General features: G+C 56.0%; 1 protein-coding gene across 1 annotated transcript in view; it reads left to right on the top strand.

Annotated features, from left to right (window-relative positions):
* The window catches only part of VAC14 (VAC14 component of PIKFYVE complex), a gene marked incomplete at its 5' end in the record, with an annotated part of 94,673 nt that overhangs the window by 29,677 nt on the left and 46,242 nt on the right, over nt 1–18,754 (top strand). The window contains one exon of the mRNA XM_079723708.1: nt 17,051–17,207. Within this exon, the coding sequence (XP_079579834.1) occupies nt 17,051–17,207 (157 nt within the window). The remainder of the gene's footprint in view (nt 1–17,050; nt 17,208–18,754) is intronic.

The following is an 18,754-nucleotide window of genomic DNA, read 5'->3' as shown; positions in this document are numbered from 1 at the left end:
GCTTTGCTGATTGGGTCCTTCCTGAGGACTGCAGTGGAAGCAGCTGAGTCTTCAGTCCTTTAAATGGACTTGTTTAAGCCCATCCAGCCTTCTTTGCTCGCGATTGGTCTTTGCGTGCGTGTGCATTTGAAGGGAGCCGGAGGAGACGCAGTCCATGAAACAGCTCTGTTCAGGTTGCGGCTGTGGGAGCTCGATTTGCTGAAGTGCCAGGTGTTGTGGGGCTTTGGGGCCCATCTTGTGGGCCTCCGGTGGGGAGGGGATTGCAGCTGCTCCTGGGGACAGTGACCAGAGGGGGTTGAGGCGGGAGGGTGCTCCTCTAACAGCCGTGGACGTCCCTGCTTTCCCATCTCTCCGGTGAAGGGATTTAGGGACCTCAGTATCAGTGGCGAGTTGTGGTTTTGCCGCATCCTGGTTCTGCACCAGAATCACGTCCCCAAATGGCCCCCGCCGAATCTGGTGACCTTGAGAGGGTACAGTGTACTTGGCAGTGGAAATACAGCCATGAACAAGGCAAGGTCTCTCTTCTCCTGGAGTGAACTTCCTTTCCAGGGTATCTAGGAAGTGCTGTCTGTGAGAATTCCCCAATACTTCCAGGCACAGCCCTGATCTCAGATTGGAGCTCCCTGGGGTGCAAGATCCTGAAAGGCCACCTAGTCAAGTTGGACCACAGTCAGTTTGGTGGAGAGAGGCGCCTTCCTAGGGAGGGCTTCACAGAGCCCCCTCGCTGATGGAATGTAACTGTGGCCCACCCTGCGCAGGGCCATACATCCAGCCTGGGGCCTCAAGGCACAGCTTAGCCCATTTGTAACAACTGACTTGTGTGAGGTCGTTACAGTGCCAGGAACTGTGCTTAGACCCCTTAGCTGTTGTATCTAGAGAAAGTTCAACAGTTCTGTGGGGGAAATACTGTTACCATTTCCATTTTGCAGTTCAGAAAACATGGCCGAGGGAGGTGAGGTTAAGCTGCACACAGCCAGGGAGTGGTGGAGCCAAACTCAGAACCGGATCTGTTTGACTCCAAAGCCCGTCCTCTTAGTCGCTTAACCACCATGCCTGTGTTTCACCACCCGTGGCCCTGACCGCCCACATCAGAACCCCAGCTCGTGTTTAGTCGTTTCGTCATCCCCATATGCCTTTTTCTCTTGTTCCACAAGTTCTTGAGACGAGTTCTCTCAGTCTGGCGTGGAGAGGGATGTGTGTATTCTGAAAAAGTTCTCCCTCAGCCCCCTGACCCTTTGTCCACTTTTCTTATTGATTTACAGGAGCTCTTTGTATATCGGGGACATTCCATTTATCATGTATGTTGCACATGTTTTTCTCTCCCAGGATGATTGTGATACACTCACACGTGCCCATCACCCTTGGTGAGAGCCACTGGCCCCCGGGGGACAAGAGTGTACCCGGGTGTTAATGATGCAAGAGCTGGGCACAGGGGCAGAGCCTCAGAGACCTAGCTCTGCCCCCCCCACCATGTTCCACTGTCCCCTTGGCATGTGGCCTCACTGGGGTGCCTTGGGTGCCATTGTGTCTCTGTCCGCCTCCCCTTCCCCCCGCTCCCGTGACAGCCTGGTAGTCCACACCCGTCTGGCATCCTCAGGTTGTCTCTGCTTTACCTTATTCAGGATAAGCGGCTGTTTCCTCAGTACCGCCTGCTCCTTGCAGACTTTATCTGAAAATCCCTTTTGTCAGAAAGAATTTGCAGGTGTCAAATTAATATTCTTGGCACTGGAGTAGAAATCCTCCCCTTAGCTGGAGATCCAATGACTTGTTTTTAAGTGAAAATGCAACCCCGATTCAACAGCGCAGAATGCATGGCACGTGCACAGAGCTTCCTGCTGGACCCTGGTGGGGGGTGGGGCTGCTTCCTCCCCTGGCCGGAAGATGCCAGTTGTCGGCTGCCTCCCGAGCCTGCAGCTGCCGGGGCGGGCTGTGCCCGTGAGCCCCCAGAGGACAGGTCTTCTCCATGTTCCTGATGGTGCGGCTGGCTCAGTGGCAGGGGGGTGGGGGGCGGGGGCGGCTCAGTGATTCCTCATCCTCATCTTACTCTCAAGCACAAGTTGCCTCCTAACCTGAATTTAAAATCCTCAGCGGGTGGGGGAAGGACTTCCCTGGCAGTCCAGTGGCTAAGACTCCTCGCTTCCACTGCAGGGGCTATGGGTTCGATCCCTGGTCAGGGAACTAAGATGCCATGCGGCACAGCCAAAAAAAAAAAAAAAAAAAATCCTCGGGGGTAACGGTGGGTACGTGTCATTATACATGTGTCCAAACCCACAGAATGTACAACACCATGAGTGGACCCTCCTGTCAGCTATGGGCTTCGGGGGATGATGATGTGTCAGCGTAGGTTCATCGATTGTAACAGATGCTCTGCCGTGGTGAGAAAGACTGATAAGGGGGAGGCTGTGCGCATGCAGGGGCAGGAGGTATGTGGGAAATCTCTGTACCTTCTGCTCAATTATTGCTGTGAACCTAAAACTTCTCAAAAAAATAAGATCTATTTTAAAGAAAGAAATATGTAGAATTAAAAATAAAAAGTCTCAGTCTCAGAAGAGACCTGGAAGGATGTCTGGTGCCCCTCCAAGGGAACGTAGCGTCCCAGCCAGCCAGCCACCAGACCTGAGCTTGAATCACAGGAGCTCTAACCCCTCCTCACCATGGACCATGGGCAAGAGCCTAACCGCTCCAGCCTGCGCAAAGGGCCAATGATGTCTGCACATGCATCATAGACCACTGTTTAAAGGGACACAGTAAAGCTCCTGATCTGATCCGGGCCCTTCCTAACAACCTGTGCATCACCCCAAGTTCTTCAGGGGGAAATTGGCATTTCGCTCTGTTGAACTCTTCTGCCCAGGAGCAGGGCTTGTCCCCATTTGAGTCATCTTGTAAAGCTTCGAGGTCTTTTTTGTAGGTCTTATTCATTATGAAGTTTACTTTCAGTATTTAAAATTTTGTTGTGACTTTGAGGGGCATTCCTTTCCGGTACTATTTTTTCCCGAGTGACAGTGCAGCCCGGTGACCAGGCTGTCCAGGCGTATGGTCCTGGCTCTGCCACTTAATAGTTGGTTGGGGGATTCCCTGGCAGTCCAGGTGGTTAGGACTCCGCGCTTCCACTGTAGAGGGCACAGGTTCTATCCCTAGTCGGGAACTAAGATCCCCCATGCTGCATGGCGGGTCCAAAAAAAAAAAAAGCTGGTTGCCCTTGAGCAAATTACATAGCCTCTCTGAGCCCGCTTTTCTTATCTGAAAACCGAAAGTAATGGTGGAACCACCCACCCAGGTTGTTGTGAGGATTAAATGAGATGGAGAATGTCACATGCTCAGCACAGGACGCAGCACATGTAAACACGTGGTAAATGTTCGCTCCTCCGACGCTGGTTATGATTTCTGTGAAAATGGCAGAGACACACACTGAAATCAGGAAGATGGGCTCCACGTTTGCCCCACATCCTTCCTGCCTCAGTTTCAGCAGCAGAAGCCGGAATGGAAGCAGGTCTCTGTCCTGTTTCCCTGCCTGTCTCTAGGACCACACAGGCCCTTTGCAGATGGCCAGAGTAGGTGGGGCTGTTGGGTGTTCATTGTCCATTTCCAGGTCACAGAAAAACCAAGAGGAAGACAGTGAGCAGCAGGAGCGGTACCCCATCCTGCGCTTTCTCCCCCTCTGTCAGCCCCCCAGCAGCCCTGAGATAGCGCTGCCCAGAGCGGGGAGCCCCTCGTCAGCGGGCTGTGTTGCAGTGTCGCCGGTGGAGGGGCTCCCAGCTGGCTGCCCCGGGTCCAAGGAAAGGAGGAGAAATGGCAGCCGCAGCAGAGGACCTGCCCTGGGGCCTCTCACTGCCACAGCTTCTTGCTGATTCCATTGAGATCCAGAGGGGCACACCTACTGGGGCCACCAGAGGCAGCCTCCCAGAGGCTTCTCAACATCTCGGAGCTGGGGTGTCCCTAACACCTTAGAGCAGACGTTCTCCATCCAGGAGAAGTCCTCCCCTCTTTCTCCTCCCCTAGTTGCAAAGTAACTATGAAGGGAAATTGTGGATGGGAGTTTATGGCTTATGTGTTCATATTCTAGAAAATTTGGAAGGTAGGTTAGTGAGGGCATTACTCACAGTAGTGGTAGAGTTTCTGACTCCGGAATCCATTAACTGCATGGAGAGTGTGGTCTGGCTGTCACACCCAGTGGGACATACAGCCATGACTAGGAGGCCGGAATAGTGGGGGGATAGTTAGACGGGTCTAAGAAGTGATCTGGGGGCATCTAACAAAGGTACTTAAAGTCCCCCATGGGAGCAGTGAGGTACCCCAGTCCAGAGTAGCCCAGTGCCTTCCCTTTCTCTACCCCATGGTACATCTCAGAAGTGTCCAGACCTGTGGGCGGGAGCGCAAGAGCTGCCCCGCCCTCTGCTGAGTCCTGAGGGAAGGAGGTGCTGTCAGCTCTTCTCTCTGGTGCGAGACTTGGCCCATCAACCCACTCTGTGTCGGGGCGCTCGGACCCTCACCAGCAGGGGCGTTACCAGGGAACAGACACGACTGTATTTGAGGGTGGTGGGCTTTGGGGGACGGGGAGAGGATTTCATTTGTTTTCATGGTCCAGATCCCAGGAGAAATGGAGCGAGAGAGGTTCTCAAATCTCTCAAAAGAGAGAGCTCTGCGGGGCTACGCTGAGCCGCCCCAAAGAGAAGCGGGCCGAGGCCAGTATAAGGGATGAGCAGAGTGGCTCTGGGATTGCACTGTGACTGTTGCCGCTGCTGCTCCTGCCTGGCGGTCTGAGCCCGGTCCCCCCGGCACAGACTTGGGGCGAGGCTGCCTTTGACTTCTTCTGCCTCGGGGAGCAGCAGCGCTGCTGTCCCATCATGTCCCTTTCCCTCTCCATCCCTCATCCCACCCGGTCCACGGAAGTACTCCCTCAACTTTTCCTCTCCCCAGGAGCCCTTGTCACTATGGTCTGGCGGGTTGGCCAGTTGGGCCCAGGGATTCATCTCCCTGCTGTAAAGGGATTTAGTTGGTGGCAACAGAGCCTTTCGCGTTGGGGGAGGCCCCAAACTCAAGAGCTGTGCCCTGCGGGTGGTGGGGAGGCGCCAGTCCCCATGGGTTCCTCTTCTGACTCACGTTCCACCATGACGGGCTGTGCTCTCCTGCCCTCGGGAAGGAGGGCCTTCTGTTGGAAATTGGCCATCCCTCAGTGTCTGCCCCAGAAATGAGGGCTGCCACTTATCCAGAGGCCCCTGTAATTGACAGCAGCTTAGAGAGCCAGTGATGGCCTGTCCGACGCCCCCAGCGCTGGCATCCTTTGGAAACCGTGGTGGTTGCTGTGTGCCGGACGCCACGTGTCTGGGAGAAGGAGAGGCAGAAACCAGTTTGTGGGGTAGTTGCGCCGGTCAGAGTGCATCGCACCTGTTGCCCTAAGGAATCTGGCTGGTGATCTTGGAGTGGTTTTCATTATCCCCAGTTTGACATAAGAGGAAATTCAGGCTTGAGGACGACAACTTGCCCAAGGTCACACTGCCAGGAGCCAGAATTGGAAGTCAGCTCTGTCTGATTCCAGAACATCTAAAACCCCACGGGAGGTCTGACCTCGCTGCACAGCGGGAGTGCCGCTGGGATGGGGTGTGCTTTATTCTTCAGTCTGGACGCACTTGACTTTGACCTGCCCCATCGGGCTGCCCCGGGGCTGCTCACCCACCCAGGGCCCCATCCAGAAGGAATGGGCCAGTGGCGGGGACGGCTGAGGGGCGGTGTGGAAGCGGCCCGGGTGAAGAACAGGAGGACAGGCCTCTGCTCCACGCTGCCCACTCTCCCCGTGGGACCGGGCAAGTCCACGGCATCTCCTCACCTCCGTTTCCCTCCCTAAATTGCGGTTGGACTGGATCGTGTTAGTCCCTTCCAGCTCTGACTTTGTGTGGTCCTGACTCCACTGCCTGGAATACTAATGCGGCCTGCTCAAAAGTGGACAGTCTTCTGTAAGAATGGGGCTTGTTTTTCCTTCTCATATCCTTGCCTCAGTTTTTATTTCACTCCAATTTTCATTCCATCCACTCTCCAAAACAAACAAAAACAACCCCTCCACCACCCGCCCCCCGCTTCAATTCCGAAGATTTCTTTATAGTCAGATCACACGATCAGGTCAGATGCCAGCCCGGAGAACCGAGGGGTGAGATGTCAGGGGCCAAGAACTTGGTTCCTCTCGCCGAGAGCCCACCTCACATGGAGAGAGGAGCTGGGCCACAGCACAGACAGCCGCAACAAGGAAGGTGTGGACCTTCTCCTGCTGCAGCCTTCCGGGGGCTGGTCCACTCAGCTCTCCCTGGGGCTGACCCTGCGGCTTCCATTGGGGGCTTTGGAGAGAAAATGAGAAGAGGGGAAGTAATGAGCAGGGAGAAAAGCTGTGGCCAGCAAGGCAGAGACACAGGCCTCTAGTCACAAGCCACAGGGACAGGTGGCCCCAGGCCCCCACGGCCCAGCAGAGGCACCGGCCGTCAGCGCTAGAGGTCCTGGGAGGTCTTCTGCAGTGAGCCCTTGACGCAGACGATTGCCGTGGAGGGGGCAGGGGAGAGGGGCGCGTGGTCTCAGTCCCAGAATTGAGCCTGTGGGGAGGCCTGCTGCTCTCATCCTTCCATATCTCTGCACTGTGTGCTTTCACTGCCCCGCATCAGCCTCCCTCAGGTAAGGGGGGACCCACGGTACCCGCCATCGGCCGCCGTCACCTGCTCTAGGAAGGCAGGTTTGTGTGCCGGGAGGGTTTTCAGTCTTTATCTCTGTCTGGATTCCCTCCACTGATGGGCAAGTGAGGACCCAGAGCTGCACCGTAACTGGAGCACCTGAGTTGGGCAGGGGGCTCCTGGTGAAGGCGAGGGTGGACTGAGAAGGGCGGATGAAGGGGAGGTTTGCTTTCCCGAAGTAGGGCTGGGCGGCACAGGAGGGAGTCCGCACAGGGGAGCTGGTTGCGAACCATCTTACCCTGGACAGGGCTGGGGGCTCCCAGAGAGCCGAGCTACAGGCCGACTGGCCTCCAGGGATGAGCAGACCACCTGCGCCAGCCCATCTCTCCTTGAACTCAGGAAGTGATCAGTCACCTCACCTAGAAAGGTCAAAGTCCAACAACCCAACAGAAGTCCCACAGGGAGCCACGCACACCAGGGCCACTGTCAGAATCCTCTGGAGCTTTTTTTTTTTAATTGTTTGTTTTAGCTGCACCGTGTCTTAGTTTCAGCATGAGGGATCTTCGTTGCAGGATCTTTAATTGTGGCACACGGGCTTCTTAGTTGCAGCGTGCGTGTGGGATCTAGTTCCCCGACCAGGGATCGAACCCAGGCCCCCTCAATTGGGAGCGCAGAGTCTTACCCACTGGCCCACCAGGGACCCCTCTCTGGAGCTTTTTACAATTCGGCTGTTTGGGCCTCAGCCCAGACTCCCTGAATTGTTCTCTGAGGTGCAGCCTTGTGGCCTGGGCGCTGGTATTCTCCACAACCCACAACGATTTTGATGCTTGTCTCTGGTTGAGAACAGATCAGCCTAGGATCCTATTGGGAGGCTAGGGGCCAGGCCCCTAGCTCTCAGCCCTCATGCCCTCTCTCCATAGCCGTTGAGGTGGTGGCCAGGCCAGGGGCCCTGTTTTTACCCCCCACCCCCACCCCACTTGTGGCATCTTCAGAAGTCAAAATTTTTCCCAAGATGGGTGTCAGTTTCTTCTCCTCCAGAGATGGGCAAAGCTGAATCAACTAAATTTCCCTGACATCTTCCTGTTGGCAGTTTGCAAGGCGCACGGATGGGGCGGGGAGTTCTGGTTGCTAGAGATGCTGAGGACAGGAAGTGTACCTAACGCTCACTCCACGCCAGGCCTTTGCTGGGCATCACCCAGCAGGCGTGGTCTTAGTCCATCTCCACAGCAGCCCCTCGAGGGTGCGTTCTGCTGTGTCCCCACTTTACTAAAGTGGAAACAGACTCAGGAAGTGAAGTAACTAGGTCAGGATCTCGGCTTGATGCTCTGTGAATCCACGAAGCCTTATTTGTCACGTACGCCACCCACTCCTCCTGCTCATCAAGGCCGGCCAGGTCCCTGTCTGTGTCATCATAGCACCCTGTGCCCTCAGACCCTCTCACAGCCCTTGTCACGCTCTATGAGGACAGAGGCTGTGTCCAGCACATCGGAGGTGCCCAGACATGTTTCATGAGCAAGTGAAGAGACGGGTTTGGGCAGGTGGTGAGCTGACCCCACTGCGGCCCGCCCCACCCTCCTCCCTCCCTTGCTGGGGCCTGGTTCTGCCTCCTCGGACCAGAGCTGAGTGGCTTGCAAGCACGCTGAGATTAAGTGGAGACCTGGCAGTGGGCAGGAGACCGGGGAGCCCCACGCTGCTCTCCTGGTTGCCATGGACTGGTGCCCCGGAGACAGCGGCCCCTCGGCTCATCGCCTGGTAACTGAGCTATAACGGTGTGCGCACCGCTCCCGAGCTGCCCGCAGCGTGGCCGGCCCCTTGCCTGTTCCCTGTCTGGCTCGTGGGGAGAATTTACCTCCTGGAGGTGCACCTACTGGTCAGGGCCTCTGGGATGCAAGTGAGCAGTGGCTGGCTTCAGCAGGAAACCCTGGGAGTGGGAGAGAAGGGGCGGTTGGGGGGGACTGGTCTCCAAGTTGTCTCACCCCAGGCTGGCCTTTCCCTCCTCTCCCCTCAAAGGGATGGAGGCTGGAAGGCTTTAGGCTGCCAGAACCCACGCTGTGCTGTCACTGTGGAACTTAATAAGCAGTAGGTGCTGGCCTTTGGCATGTATGGCACATTTCAAACTTCACTAAAAGCAGAAGAGAAGAAAGAAAGAAAAGAAAGCAATCCTGATTCCTAAGGGCATGCTTCAAAGTCAGGCAACAAACCAAGATATAATCCTTTTTTTTTTTTTAAGTTGTTTTTGCTTTACCAAGGCATACAAGGTTTTAATCTGGGTAGTTTTCTCAGTGGGAAAGTAGGTCTAAGCCTAAGCAGTCCTTCTCCCCACCCCCAAATCTAAGTGTTCTTTTTGGCAGTGCTTTCCTTGCTTGTTGCAGAAGGCAGGGCTGCAAGGCTGCGGAACCCGCCTCCCAAGAGTGCTGGGCATGGCCTGCTCTGACCCCGCTGCAGCGGAAAGCTTTTCTGGGAAAACTGCTCCCTCCTGGGCTGGGTTGGGCTGGGCCAGGCTGGAGCCTGGTAGCTGCTTTCTCCAGCCTAGGTTTGCTCTGTGTGCAGGGCAGGGGCTTCCAGCCCCAGTGCCGGCTAGTGCCAGGTGCCATCACCTAGAGCTCCATAGTTTGACTGCTGCGGGGCCTGTGGAGATCCTTTGACCTTCCCTCAGCTCCCCCAGGGGACCCTTCCTGGGGACGGCAGCCTGTGTCCCCAGAGTCAGTTCTCTGGCTGATTCCACCAGCCGCAGGAGCCATTCTATAGGTATCAGGAACTCAAGAGGCCTTGGCCTGCTGGGCTGTACCCCTTGTGAAGGAAGGGGACAGGCTTCTGTGTGGAAGGAAGCAGAAGGCCCCAAGGCTTCCTGTGGATGCCTGGCCTCGGTGCCTCTTCATTTACTCTTAGCCCACTTCCCAAGAATAAGGAGTGGCCTGACCTGATCCAGCTCTCAGGCATGGCCCTGCAGCCCCACTGCTCTGGACAGAGGCATCAGATGGCAGTGGCCCGCAGACCTCAGCCTCCAGGACCTTCAGCCTGAATTCACCTCTCCTGCCAGCCCGAGTGCATCACTTGGAAACGCTCTTGCAGCCTCCTCCTGGCTGGGACTGGAAAGGGCCCACCCTGGGGACTTCCTTCCCTCCTCATGGGACTGGAAGGCTGAGCCAGTTGACATCTGGGGCCTAATCAGCTGACCAGTGGTCTAGCCAAACTTTTGACAAAGCTTCTTAGAGATACGTGGGTAGAGAAATGGGATACTTTTCCAGCCATCCCCTTGGCAGAAGCTGTCCAGAACCATCCATCTTCCATTGCCTGCCTGGCACTGCAGGTCATCAAGAACTTATTCAGTATCTGCTGAGTGCTTCATCTGGGACTCCATGTTCAGGAGTCTTGGTAGGAGGAGAGGACAGGCCTGCAAGCCTAGCGAAAGCCTTGACCTTGCAAAGCTCTGGGTCTCCAGCTACTCCCAAGGTGGCGAAGGAGCAACAGGAACGCCTCGGGGAGGGGGAAGGGAGCCTTCCGCCCCGAGCGGTTTTCCAGGGCTGGTCTGTGGACAAGGTGTTGGGACAGAGAGCGCCTGGATGGACCAAAAAGGGAAGGAGGGAACAGTTACCATCCAGGAGACTGTCCTTGGCCTACTGGAATGCAGGGGGTGACAGCCTGCCGTGGCCCATCCAGACGATGACTCCCCTCCCACACTGAACTGTGCCCTTTGCTGCTGTCAGGTCACCTCCTAGAAGGAAGGCCTTTCTCAGGAGTCCCGTGGCTTCCTTACTTTGCTCCCCAAGCCAGGGAGGGTGTGACACCCCTTCCGCCTCACCTCTGCCACCTTCCCCTCAGAGTTGCTTTGTCAAATGTTTTCCTTACCCAGTTGCCACCGACCCTTTCACTTCATCGATGGCCAGCTCACTCGGGGACCAGGGACCAGCTGATGTGCCTTCCCCACCCCCCCAGCCCGTTGCCATGGTGACGGCAGGCACTCCTGCTCCTGCAGAATATTGCTTTCTTGTAACCTTTTTCCCTCCCTCTCTTTCCCCCCTTCTTTCTCTCACACAGAAAGAAAGCACAAGTGTTTTATATTCATTCTGCGAAAAGCTGTGTAGTGCATACTAATTGGTATGGCTTCCTCCTGCTTCTTTGAGCCTTTCCCGTCCTCAGAGCCAGGACCACAGGCCAGCGCAGGCATGGGCCCAGCCGGCCCGCTCTCTGGAAGGGGGACTGGCTCTGCGTTTCTAGAGGCCGAGCAGTGCGTTTATAGCTCTCGGCCTTTTGTCCAGGCCGTGAGCGTGATCAAGGCTGCTGAGATCACCATGTCCTTCTCCCCGAGCTTCCTGTCCTCAAGCCAAGGGCTGCGAGGTCTCCAGGGGAGTGAAGCACTAACACCCTGGCCGGCACAGAGACTCAAAGCCAGGTCCAGCTGGAGGGTGGCTCCTCCGTGGTCTCTGTTGCTCTGTCCCAGGCCCCCCGTTGGCGTTGCCCCCTGGAGCCTCTCCTCACTCCCCAGGCAGAGGCAGAGTCCCGGCCTAGGCCTGCGTCAGGGTTGTGGTTCCCTAGCCTCAAGTCCAGCACCTGGACTGAGTGGTTTTGCTGGTTGGCTGGGGAAGAGCCAGTGGCCGGACTTGATGGGCCTCGGAACCAGGAGCGGTTCCCCACCAACTCCCCACTCTGCTCTTCAGGCCATTCCTTGCCCTCCATTTTGGTAGCCCCTTTCACGCCCCTTGCTCTGGAGGCTGAAGGAGATGATGGTGTGTTCTCTGACTCCCACTTAAAGGGGGCTCCCACTGTACGGGACAGGAAGGACGCTGTGTGTGCGTGTGTGTGTGTGTGTGTACAGCAGACCGTGGGGCTGTCTGTTGGCTCTAGCCCCCCGGGGACCAGAGACATCTTGAGGCGTGGCCAGGATTACTGAAGGAACCTGTAGACGACATTTCCAGCTTTAATTGTGCAATTGAAGTGTAATTTGCATTCATTTGCCATTTGGTGTTAAACTTTCTAAAATAAGAGGATTCAAAATGCGAAGTGAGAAATGAGAATTCAGAATGCAGCTTTGCTGGCTGTGCTCTCCAGTGGGGCAGGAGGAGGTGTACAGAGATGGGCGACGCAGACTCTCTTGGTGCAGAGATGACATCTGAAGGCCTCGATGTGTGCGCCGCTGTTCCTGCCCAGTCCCTGATACAGGGCCGCTGACCAAGCTCGGCTGTGGCACCAAAAATCTCAGCACAGAAGTAGTACGTGAAGTATCTCCTGTAATCTCCACAACAGCCTTGCAAGGGCGAGTCCCCATTGGCACATATGAGGAAACTGAGCCCCCCGTATCACCTGCAAAACCAAGTTCAGACCTGCCTCTTTGCCTGGGTCCTCGTTCTTGATGACCTGCTCCTGCCTGTGGCTTCCGCCTGATCTCTGCACCAGCCCCACAGCCCACTCTGGAGCTGGGCCGAAGCCTCGTTTCCGGGAATGTGCCACGGGGTCTGGCCCTTTGTCCATGAAAGGCTGCTGCTTGTTAAGAGAACGCTTCGCATGCCTTCCTCTAACCCCTGCTTCCCAGGCAAACTGGGGCTCAGGTACTTCCGAAGCCTCCCAGCCCACCTCAGGCCAAGCTGCTGGCTCCCGTTGCACAGGCGCTGCCTTATCAGTGTGTCAGGACCACCCGTCTCCCCCAAGGTCACTCTCGTCCGAGGCAGGGCCCAGTTCAGCCTTGCAGCCTTGCATCTCCTCCAACCAGCACAGGCCCTGGCAGTAGATGCTGGGGGGGTGGGGGGTGGGGAGGGTTGTTCACTGGTCCAGGGTCAGGTGGCTGAAGAGCAGGGTCAAGATTGGAAGTCAGGGGGTGGTTAAGAATCCGCCTGCCCATGCAGGGGACACGGGTTCGAGCGCTGGTCCAGGAAGATCCCACATGCCGCGGAGCAGCTAAGTCCGTGAGCCACAACTACTGAGCCTGCGCTCTAGAGCCCATGAGCCACAGCTACCGAGCCCGTGAGCCACAACTACTGAAGCTCATGTGTCTAGAGCCCGTGCTCCACAGCAAGCGAAGCCAACACAATGAGAAGCCCGCGCACCGCAACGAAGAGTAACCCCCACTCGCCACAACTAGAGAAAGCCTGCGCACAGCAACGGAGACTCAACGCAGCCGAAAATAAATAAATAAATTAAAAAAAAAAAAAAAAAAGATTGGAAGTCAGGATTGTGACCACAAAGCCCTGTGTAGCTTATTGGTCTCCAGTTTGTGGACTAGAGCTGGGTTTGAAGTGGACCCCCTGGTGCCTTGAGCGGGTGCCTGTATGTGAGACTGAAGACAAGTGAGGGCATTACCTCCAGTGGGGAACGAGGAGAGCTACCTCTTATGGCCCAGCCCTGGAGCCACTCACAGGGTGGGGACATCTCACAGGCCAGACCTCTCAGGCAGACTGGTTCTTCCCAAGCATCTTTTCTGTTAGGGAAATAAGTACCTGCTGGACCTGGTGTGGGTCGTTGCAGCCCTCATGGGGGTCAGCGTCTGGCCGAGCGCTGGCCTGGCCCCAGCTGCCTTGCAGTTTTTCTCGCTGACAGCATTTGGCCACCAGGATTTGCTGCCCACCTGTGCAGCCAGACCTGAGAGGAGTAGCCTGTGGTTCAGAGGTATGGTCGGCACGAGGGGTGCAGTGGGGCTGGCAGATGCCACAAGCTGTAAAGAAACACAGGTTGCCCCCCAGCTCCCTCGGCTCCCCTGTGAGTCCGAGCCAAGTGTGAGATCACGGGGAGTCAGTGAGGCCCCGCCACCCCGAGCTGTAGGCAGAGCAAGAGTGGACTGCCCTACCAGTACCCCTGGGTTGGGAATTATGCTGCTGATTTGGGGCTTTGACTTCTTTTTTTTTTTTTTAAGATGAAATTCACATACCATAAATCTCAAACTTTTAAAGTATACTACACCCCACAAAGAAACCCCTGTGCCCCTTAGCAGTCACTCCCCCTGGCCCCTGGCAACCACAGCCTACTTTCCGTCTCTACAAATTTATCTCTTCCGAATGTTTCATATAAATGTATTATATGTGACCTCTTGCAACTGGCTTCTTTCACTTAGCACATGTTTTCAAGGTTCATTCTTGTTGTAGAAGGTATCAGAACTTTGTTGCTTTTCATTGCCATGGTAGTAGTCCATGGCATGGATATGCCACGTTCTGTTTTATCCATTTACCAGTTGATGTACGTTTGGGTTTGTGGTATTGTATATATATATAGTAAGAAATATATATTTGGTCTTCCTCGTTTCTGGCACAGAGGTTCTAAAACTGTTGTAATTTCCTAACTGATGAGAGCAGTAAAGATGTCTTTCATCATCCACTTCCAGGAAGAGGAGAGGGGCTGAGATTGAATCAGTCACCAAATGCCAACGATTGAATCAGTTGTGCCTATGTAATGAAGCCCCCACAAAACCCCACAAGGACGGGGTTTGGAGAGCCTCCAGGTTGGATATTCAGGGAGAGTGTCGCCCCTGGAGGGGGCATGAAAGCTCTGTGCTCCTTTCCCCATACCTTGCCCTGTGCATCTCTTCCATCTAGCTGTTCCTAAGTGGTATCATTTTATGATAAACCACTGGCCTAATGAGAAAAATGTTTTCTGAGTTCCGTGAGCTGCTCTAACAAATTAAACCCGAGGAGGGGGTTCTGGGAACCTTTGATCCATAGCCGGGCAGTCAGAAGCACAGGTGACAGACAGCCTGGACTTAGGATTGACATCGGAAGAGAGCCTTCTGGGGGGCAGGGGCAGTCTTGTAGGACTCAGCCCCCAACCTGTGGGATCTGACGCTGTCTCCAGATTAGACAGTGGCAGAATTGGGTTGCATTGTGGGATACCCAGCTGGTGTCGGAAAATTGCCTAGTGGTGTGGGATAAAGACATACATCAGAATTGGTGTCAGAATCTTAGGGCTGTCTCCACTTTCTAGCTATGATGAGCAGTGATGCCATGAGCTTTCCTGTGGAAGTTTTTGTGTGAACATGTCATCAGCCCCCTTGGGTAAAACACTAGGAACCCATAACTCTGTTTAGCTGTTTGAGGCACAGTTGTCTCGCTGCTCCCTGGATGGATGTGCCAGATGGAGGGGTACTCCATGGTGCGGCACTGCACCATTGCTGCTTTGCTGCCTGTTCCCCTATCCACCTCCTCCCTCTGTGTCCTCTTCTGCCATTGCTGCAGTAGGCAGCCTTCTGGGGGGCTCCCTTGATGAAGCAGAGGCCTGGGCCTCTCTGCTTCCGGGCCTAGACCCACCCAGGCCCTGGGCTCTTGGCCTGGGCATAGGGGCCACCCTTGCTCCTGCCATCTGTCTGGGTTCTTAGCAGCCACGACTTTCAGCCAGCACGGATCCATTCCCTGCAGGCCCAGCAGTCAGAATGTTCTGAAATCACATACACCAATGCACAGAAGGGCAGGCTAGTGTGGGTCTGCCCGCCAGGCCATGGCAAGGGCAGGTCTGACTCATCTGCAGCCCCGGCACCCAGCACAGTGCAGGGCTCAGGCAGTGCTGAGAGTCAGCAGAGAGAGGAAGGAAAGGACGAGGTTGGACAGACGGGAGGTGGCATTTGTGTGCATGAGTTCCATGTCCAGCGTGGATGGGACCGGGGTGCGGCAGGGTAGGAAGCAAAGCAACAGGTTCTCGGGGAAACTGCGTGCCAACCACGCCGTGCTGCTGGGAGAGATGGATGGGCCAGAGCTGACAGAGAGGACACCAGGAGGAGAAGTGACAAGTGGGGCAGGGTAGGAAGAGGTACTGGCATGTTACTCGCATTGAGACAAGAATCGCCTTCAGGCTATGGAGAGAGGATAGTAGCATTATCTTTTATTTTTTTAGATAAAATTTGCCCATTTAAAATATGCAATTCGGGCTTCCCTGGTGGCGCAGTGGTTAAGAATCCGCCTGCCAATGCAGGGGACATGGCTTCGAGCCCTGGTCTGGGAAGATCCCACATGCCACGGAGCAACTAAGCCCGTGCACCACAACTACTGAGCCTGCTCTCTAGAGCCCGCGAGCCACAACTACTGAGCCTGCGTGCCACAACTACTGAAGCCCACGCGCCACAACTACTAAAGCCCGTGCGCCTAGAGCCTGTGCTCTGCAGCAAGAGAAGCCGCACGATGAGAAGGCTGCGTGCTGCAACGAAGAGTAGCCCCAGCTTACCACAGCTAGAGAAAGCCCAGGCGCAGCAACAAAGACACAACACAGCCAAAAATAAATGAAATATCCAATTCAGCAGGTTTTGGTATATATACAAGGTTCTGCAACCATCACCACTGTCTAACTCCAGAACATTTTCATCATCTTACAAACAGCCCGGGAGTAGCCTTATTTTGACTATAGTCACCACGTTCCATGGCTGGCCTGTCAAGCCACACACAGCCCACCCACCGGGGCCCCATCCGCCAGCACTCTGCATCACTTCCACTGATTCAGGACTGAAGCCCTTGGTTGCCGTGGTAGTTCTTGGCCTGGGCTCAGGCACAGTCATCCATCTATTGGATGGTGCCTGTTGGGCATCCACTGGGTGCTAGAGATAGTCTTGCGGGTACACCTGTGCTAGGACAGGCACAGTCCCTCTTCAGAGCACAGAGATGAGAGGGGAGCAGAAAAGGGTGGGCAGCCCTACCTGCAGTGTGGTACAGGCCCTGCTGGAGGAGCTGGGACAGGTGAGTTACCAAGTTGCACACACACGCACGCACGCACGCACACACAAACAGGGTGCCCTACCCCCACCCTGGTGAGGCACCACCCTGCTTGCTGTTGATGCCAGGTGAGGAGCTGGAGGAGATGGGTGCTGTGCAAGGGGAGACAGCCTCTAAAGGCACAAGGGCTTTTGGGATTGTGGGATCTCCCCTGGGGGCCTCTCACATCTTTGTATGAATGTCGCAGAGGTAGCCGAGAACTGAACCTTGTGTCTAGAAGTTGGAAACTTCTCCGTCCTGGAGACCAGAATTACACCCCAAATGTGGCGGGTGGCCTTGGGGTCACGTCTGCAGAAGGATCTGCCCTGTGGCCTGGTGATGGGCTGGGCCATGGCTGGCACCCCCAGGAGTGTGGCCTGGAGGGCACTGTTGGACCCTTGCACAGGTCGACACCGAGGCTTGGCCAGTCCCGGAGCCCTGGGGCACACACCGCACAGACTGCACCCTGGGGACCAGAGAGGAGTGGTCATGGGAGAGCTGACCCGCGGGCCTTGACTCCGGCTTTCCTCCTGCACTTGCCCCCGTCCACTGCCTGTCTGTGTCTCCTCGGCCCATGTCCTTTGCAGAGCCCTCTGAGTACTGTTAGAGCCACAGTCTTGGCAGCTCTCACCAGCCCCGTCACCCTCTGCAGACCCCTCTCCAGCCCCTGGAGGCAGCTCTCCATCTCCAACCACCGCTCAGCACGGAGGTCCTTGTCCCTCATCCTCTGCTTTTCTCCCACAGGTTATTCTGAAGGATCTGGAGGTATTGGCAGAAATTGCTTCCTCCCCCGCAGGCCAGATGGATGACCCAGGCCCCCTCGATGGCCCTGACCTCCGGGTCAGCCACTCAGAGCTCCAGGTGCCCACCCCTGGCAGAGCTGGCCTACTGAAGACTCCTGGTGAGTCCTCCCCAGAGGGTTGCAGCCTCGGGGACCCTGGGAATGGCAGTGCTCAGTCTTGTCCTGGACCGGCTTGGCCTTTGGGCTGTCCCTCTTTCCGCACCCTCCTGCCTCACACTACAGCAGCCCTCCACCCCTGTAAGAGACCTTCACAGCCCTTTTTCCTCATCTCCCTGCAAGTCTCGGGCTTTTGGGCCTTTGGCTAAATATAAAACCATCCGGGTCAGCTGACTGTCTCTTTCCGTGGGGTGGCGTCTCCCAGTCAGGAATCAAGGGGCTTCGGAGTCTTGGGTCTCACAGGTGGAAGACTAGGCAACCATTTCCTTCCTCATCGAGAAGCTAAAAATAACATGGCAGGCAGCCCAGGCCGGAGAGCAGATAATTCAGACAGGATGTTCCCGGGCAGTCCTTCAATATGAAGGTGGCCATGGCACTCCTGGAGCTCACCCCTCAGGGTCCTTCCAGACAGCGGGTGGCTCTTCTCCCTGGGCCTGTGTGACTCCCAGGTCCTCCCTCTCAGGCAGACGCCTCTTCCCTCCAGTGACACGATCCTGGAAAATGCCCAGGGGTGCGACTTGGAAGGAAAGTACCCGGCGAATCTTGGGCATTTGCCTGGGGTGTCTCTTTATCCCCTGAGCAGCCCTTGACATCCAGATACAAGGTCCTAGACCTCCTTTGATGCAGAAGCCAAGAGTCAAATAGATCTGGGGCCTTTCAGTGGCAGCTTCCCTCCTGCAGCCCCACCACACTGGTCCCAGAAGGCGTCCTGGTACTCGGCCCTGAGGACATCTGCTCGGTGGAATTGGAGGTGACCCCAGGGCTGCCATTCAATCACAGAACGCCCATGCATTGAAGACATCTGCCTCATGACACTTGAATTGAAGCCCCTGCAGTGGGGTGTCACATAGGACCCCAGGCTTCAGGCTACCGCCACTGTGCACACTCTTGGGCCTGCAGCTGGTCCCAAGTTTCCAGCTGTTTCTGACCAAAGCAAGGAAGGAGTAAGGGGCTCTAGCGGCAGCCCAGCTTCCTTCTCTCGTTTCACAGGACACGGTGGTTTCCCTGCCTGTGAGCCGTTTCCTCTGGGCAGTCAGAGGCTGTGGCCGGGAGGCTCCCATGTCCTGACCAGGAGACCCCTCGGGAGGAGATTCCTACCCTTTGTCCCACAGCTCAGGAGTCCATTCTCCATCCTGTGTCCCCACGTCAGCACTTGGGCATCAGCCTGAAGTCTCTGGATGGACGGCAGGAGGGCCAGAGGTTGAGTGTGAGGCCAAGCCTCGCCGCAGGGGTGGGAGCCTTGATGAGGGGGAAGGAGCAGCAGCTGAGGGTGGGGTTCCCGCCAGTGCGGCCAGGCCCCCAGATCTCCCTGCCCAGGAAGCAGTTATCACGCATCCTCGGGGAGAAGCTGAGGCGGCATAGCCTCGGGCAGGGGACACCTTGTTCTCCCGGGACTGTCTGTGATCAGTCCCTCCATCTGTAAGGTATCTTTTCTCTTCCTCCCGGGCACAGAGAAGCCGATGACTGTGAAACGCTTCCTGGCTAGTGGA

This window comes from Hyperoodon ampullatus (assembly GCF_949752795.1).
Source record: "Hyperoodon ampullatus genome assembly, chromosome: 18".
In the NCBI taxonomy this organism is placed as follows: domain Eukaryota; kingdom Metazoa; phylum Chordata; class Mammalia; order Artiodactyla; family Ziphiidae; genus Hyperoodon; species Hyperoodon ampullatus.
The sequence above is the reverse complement of the archived record's forward strand: the minus strand, read 5'-3'. Positions and strand labels throughout refer to the sequence as shown.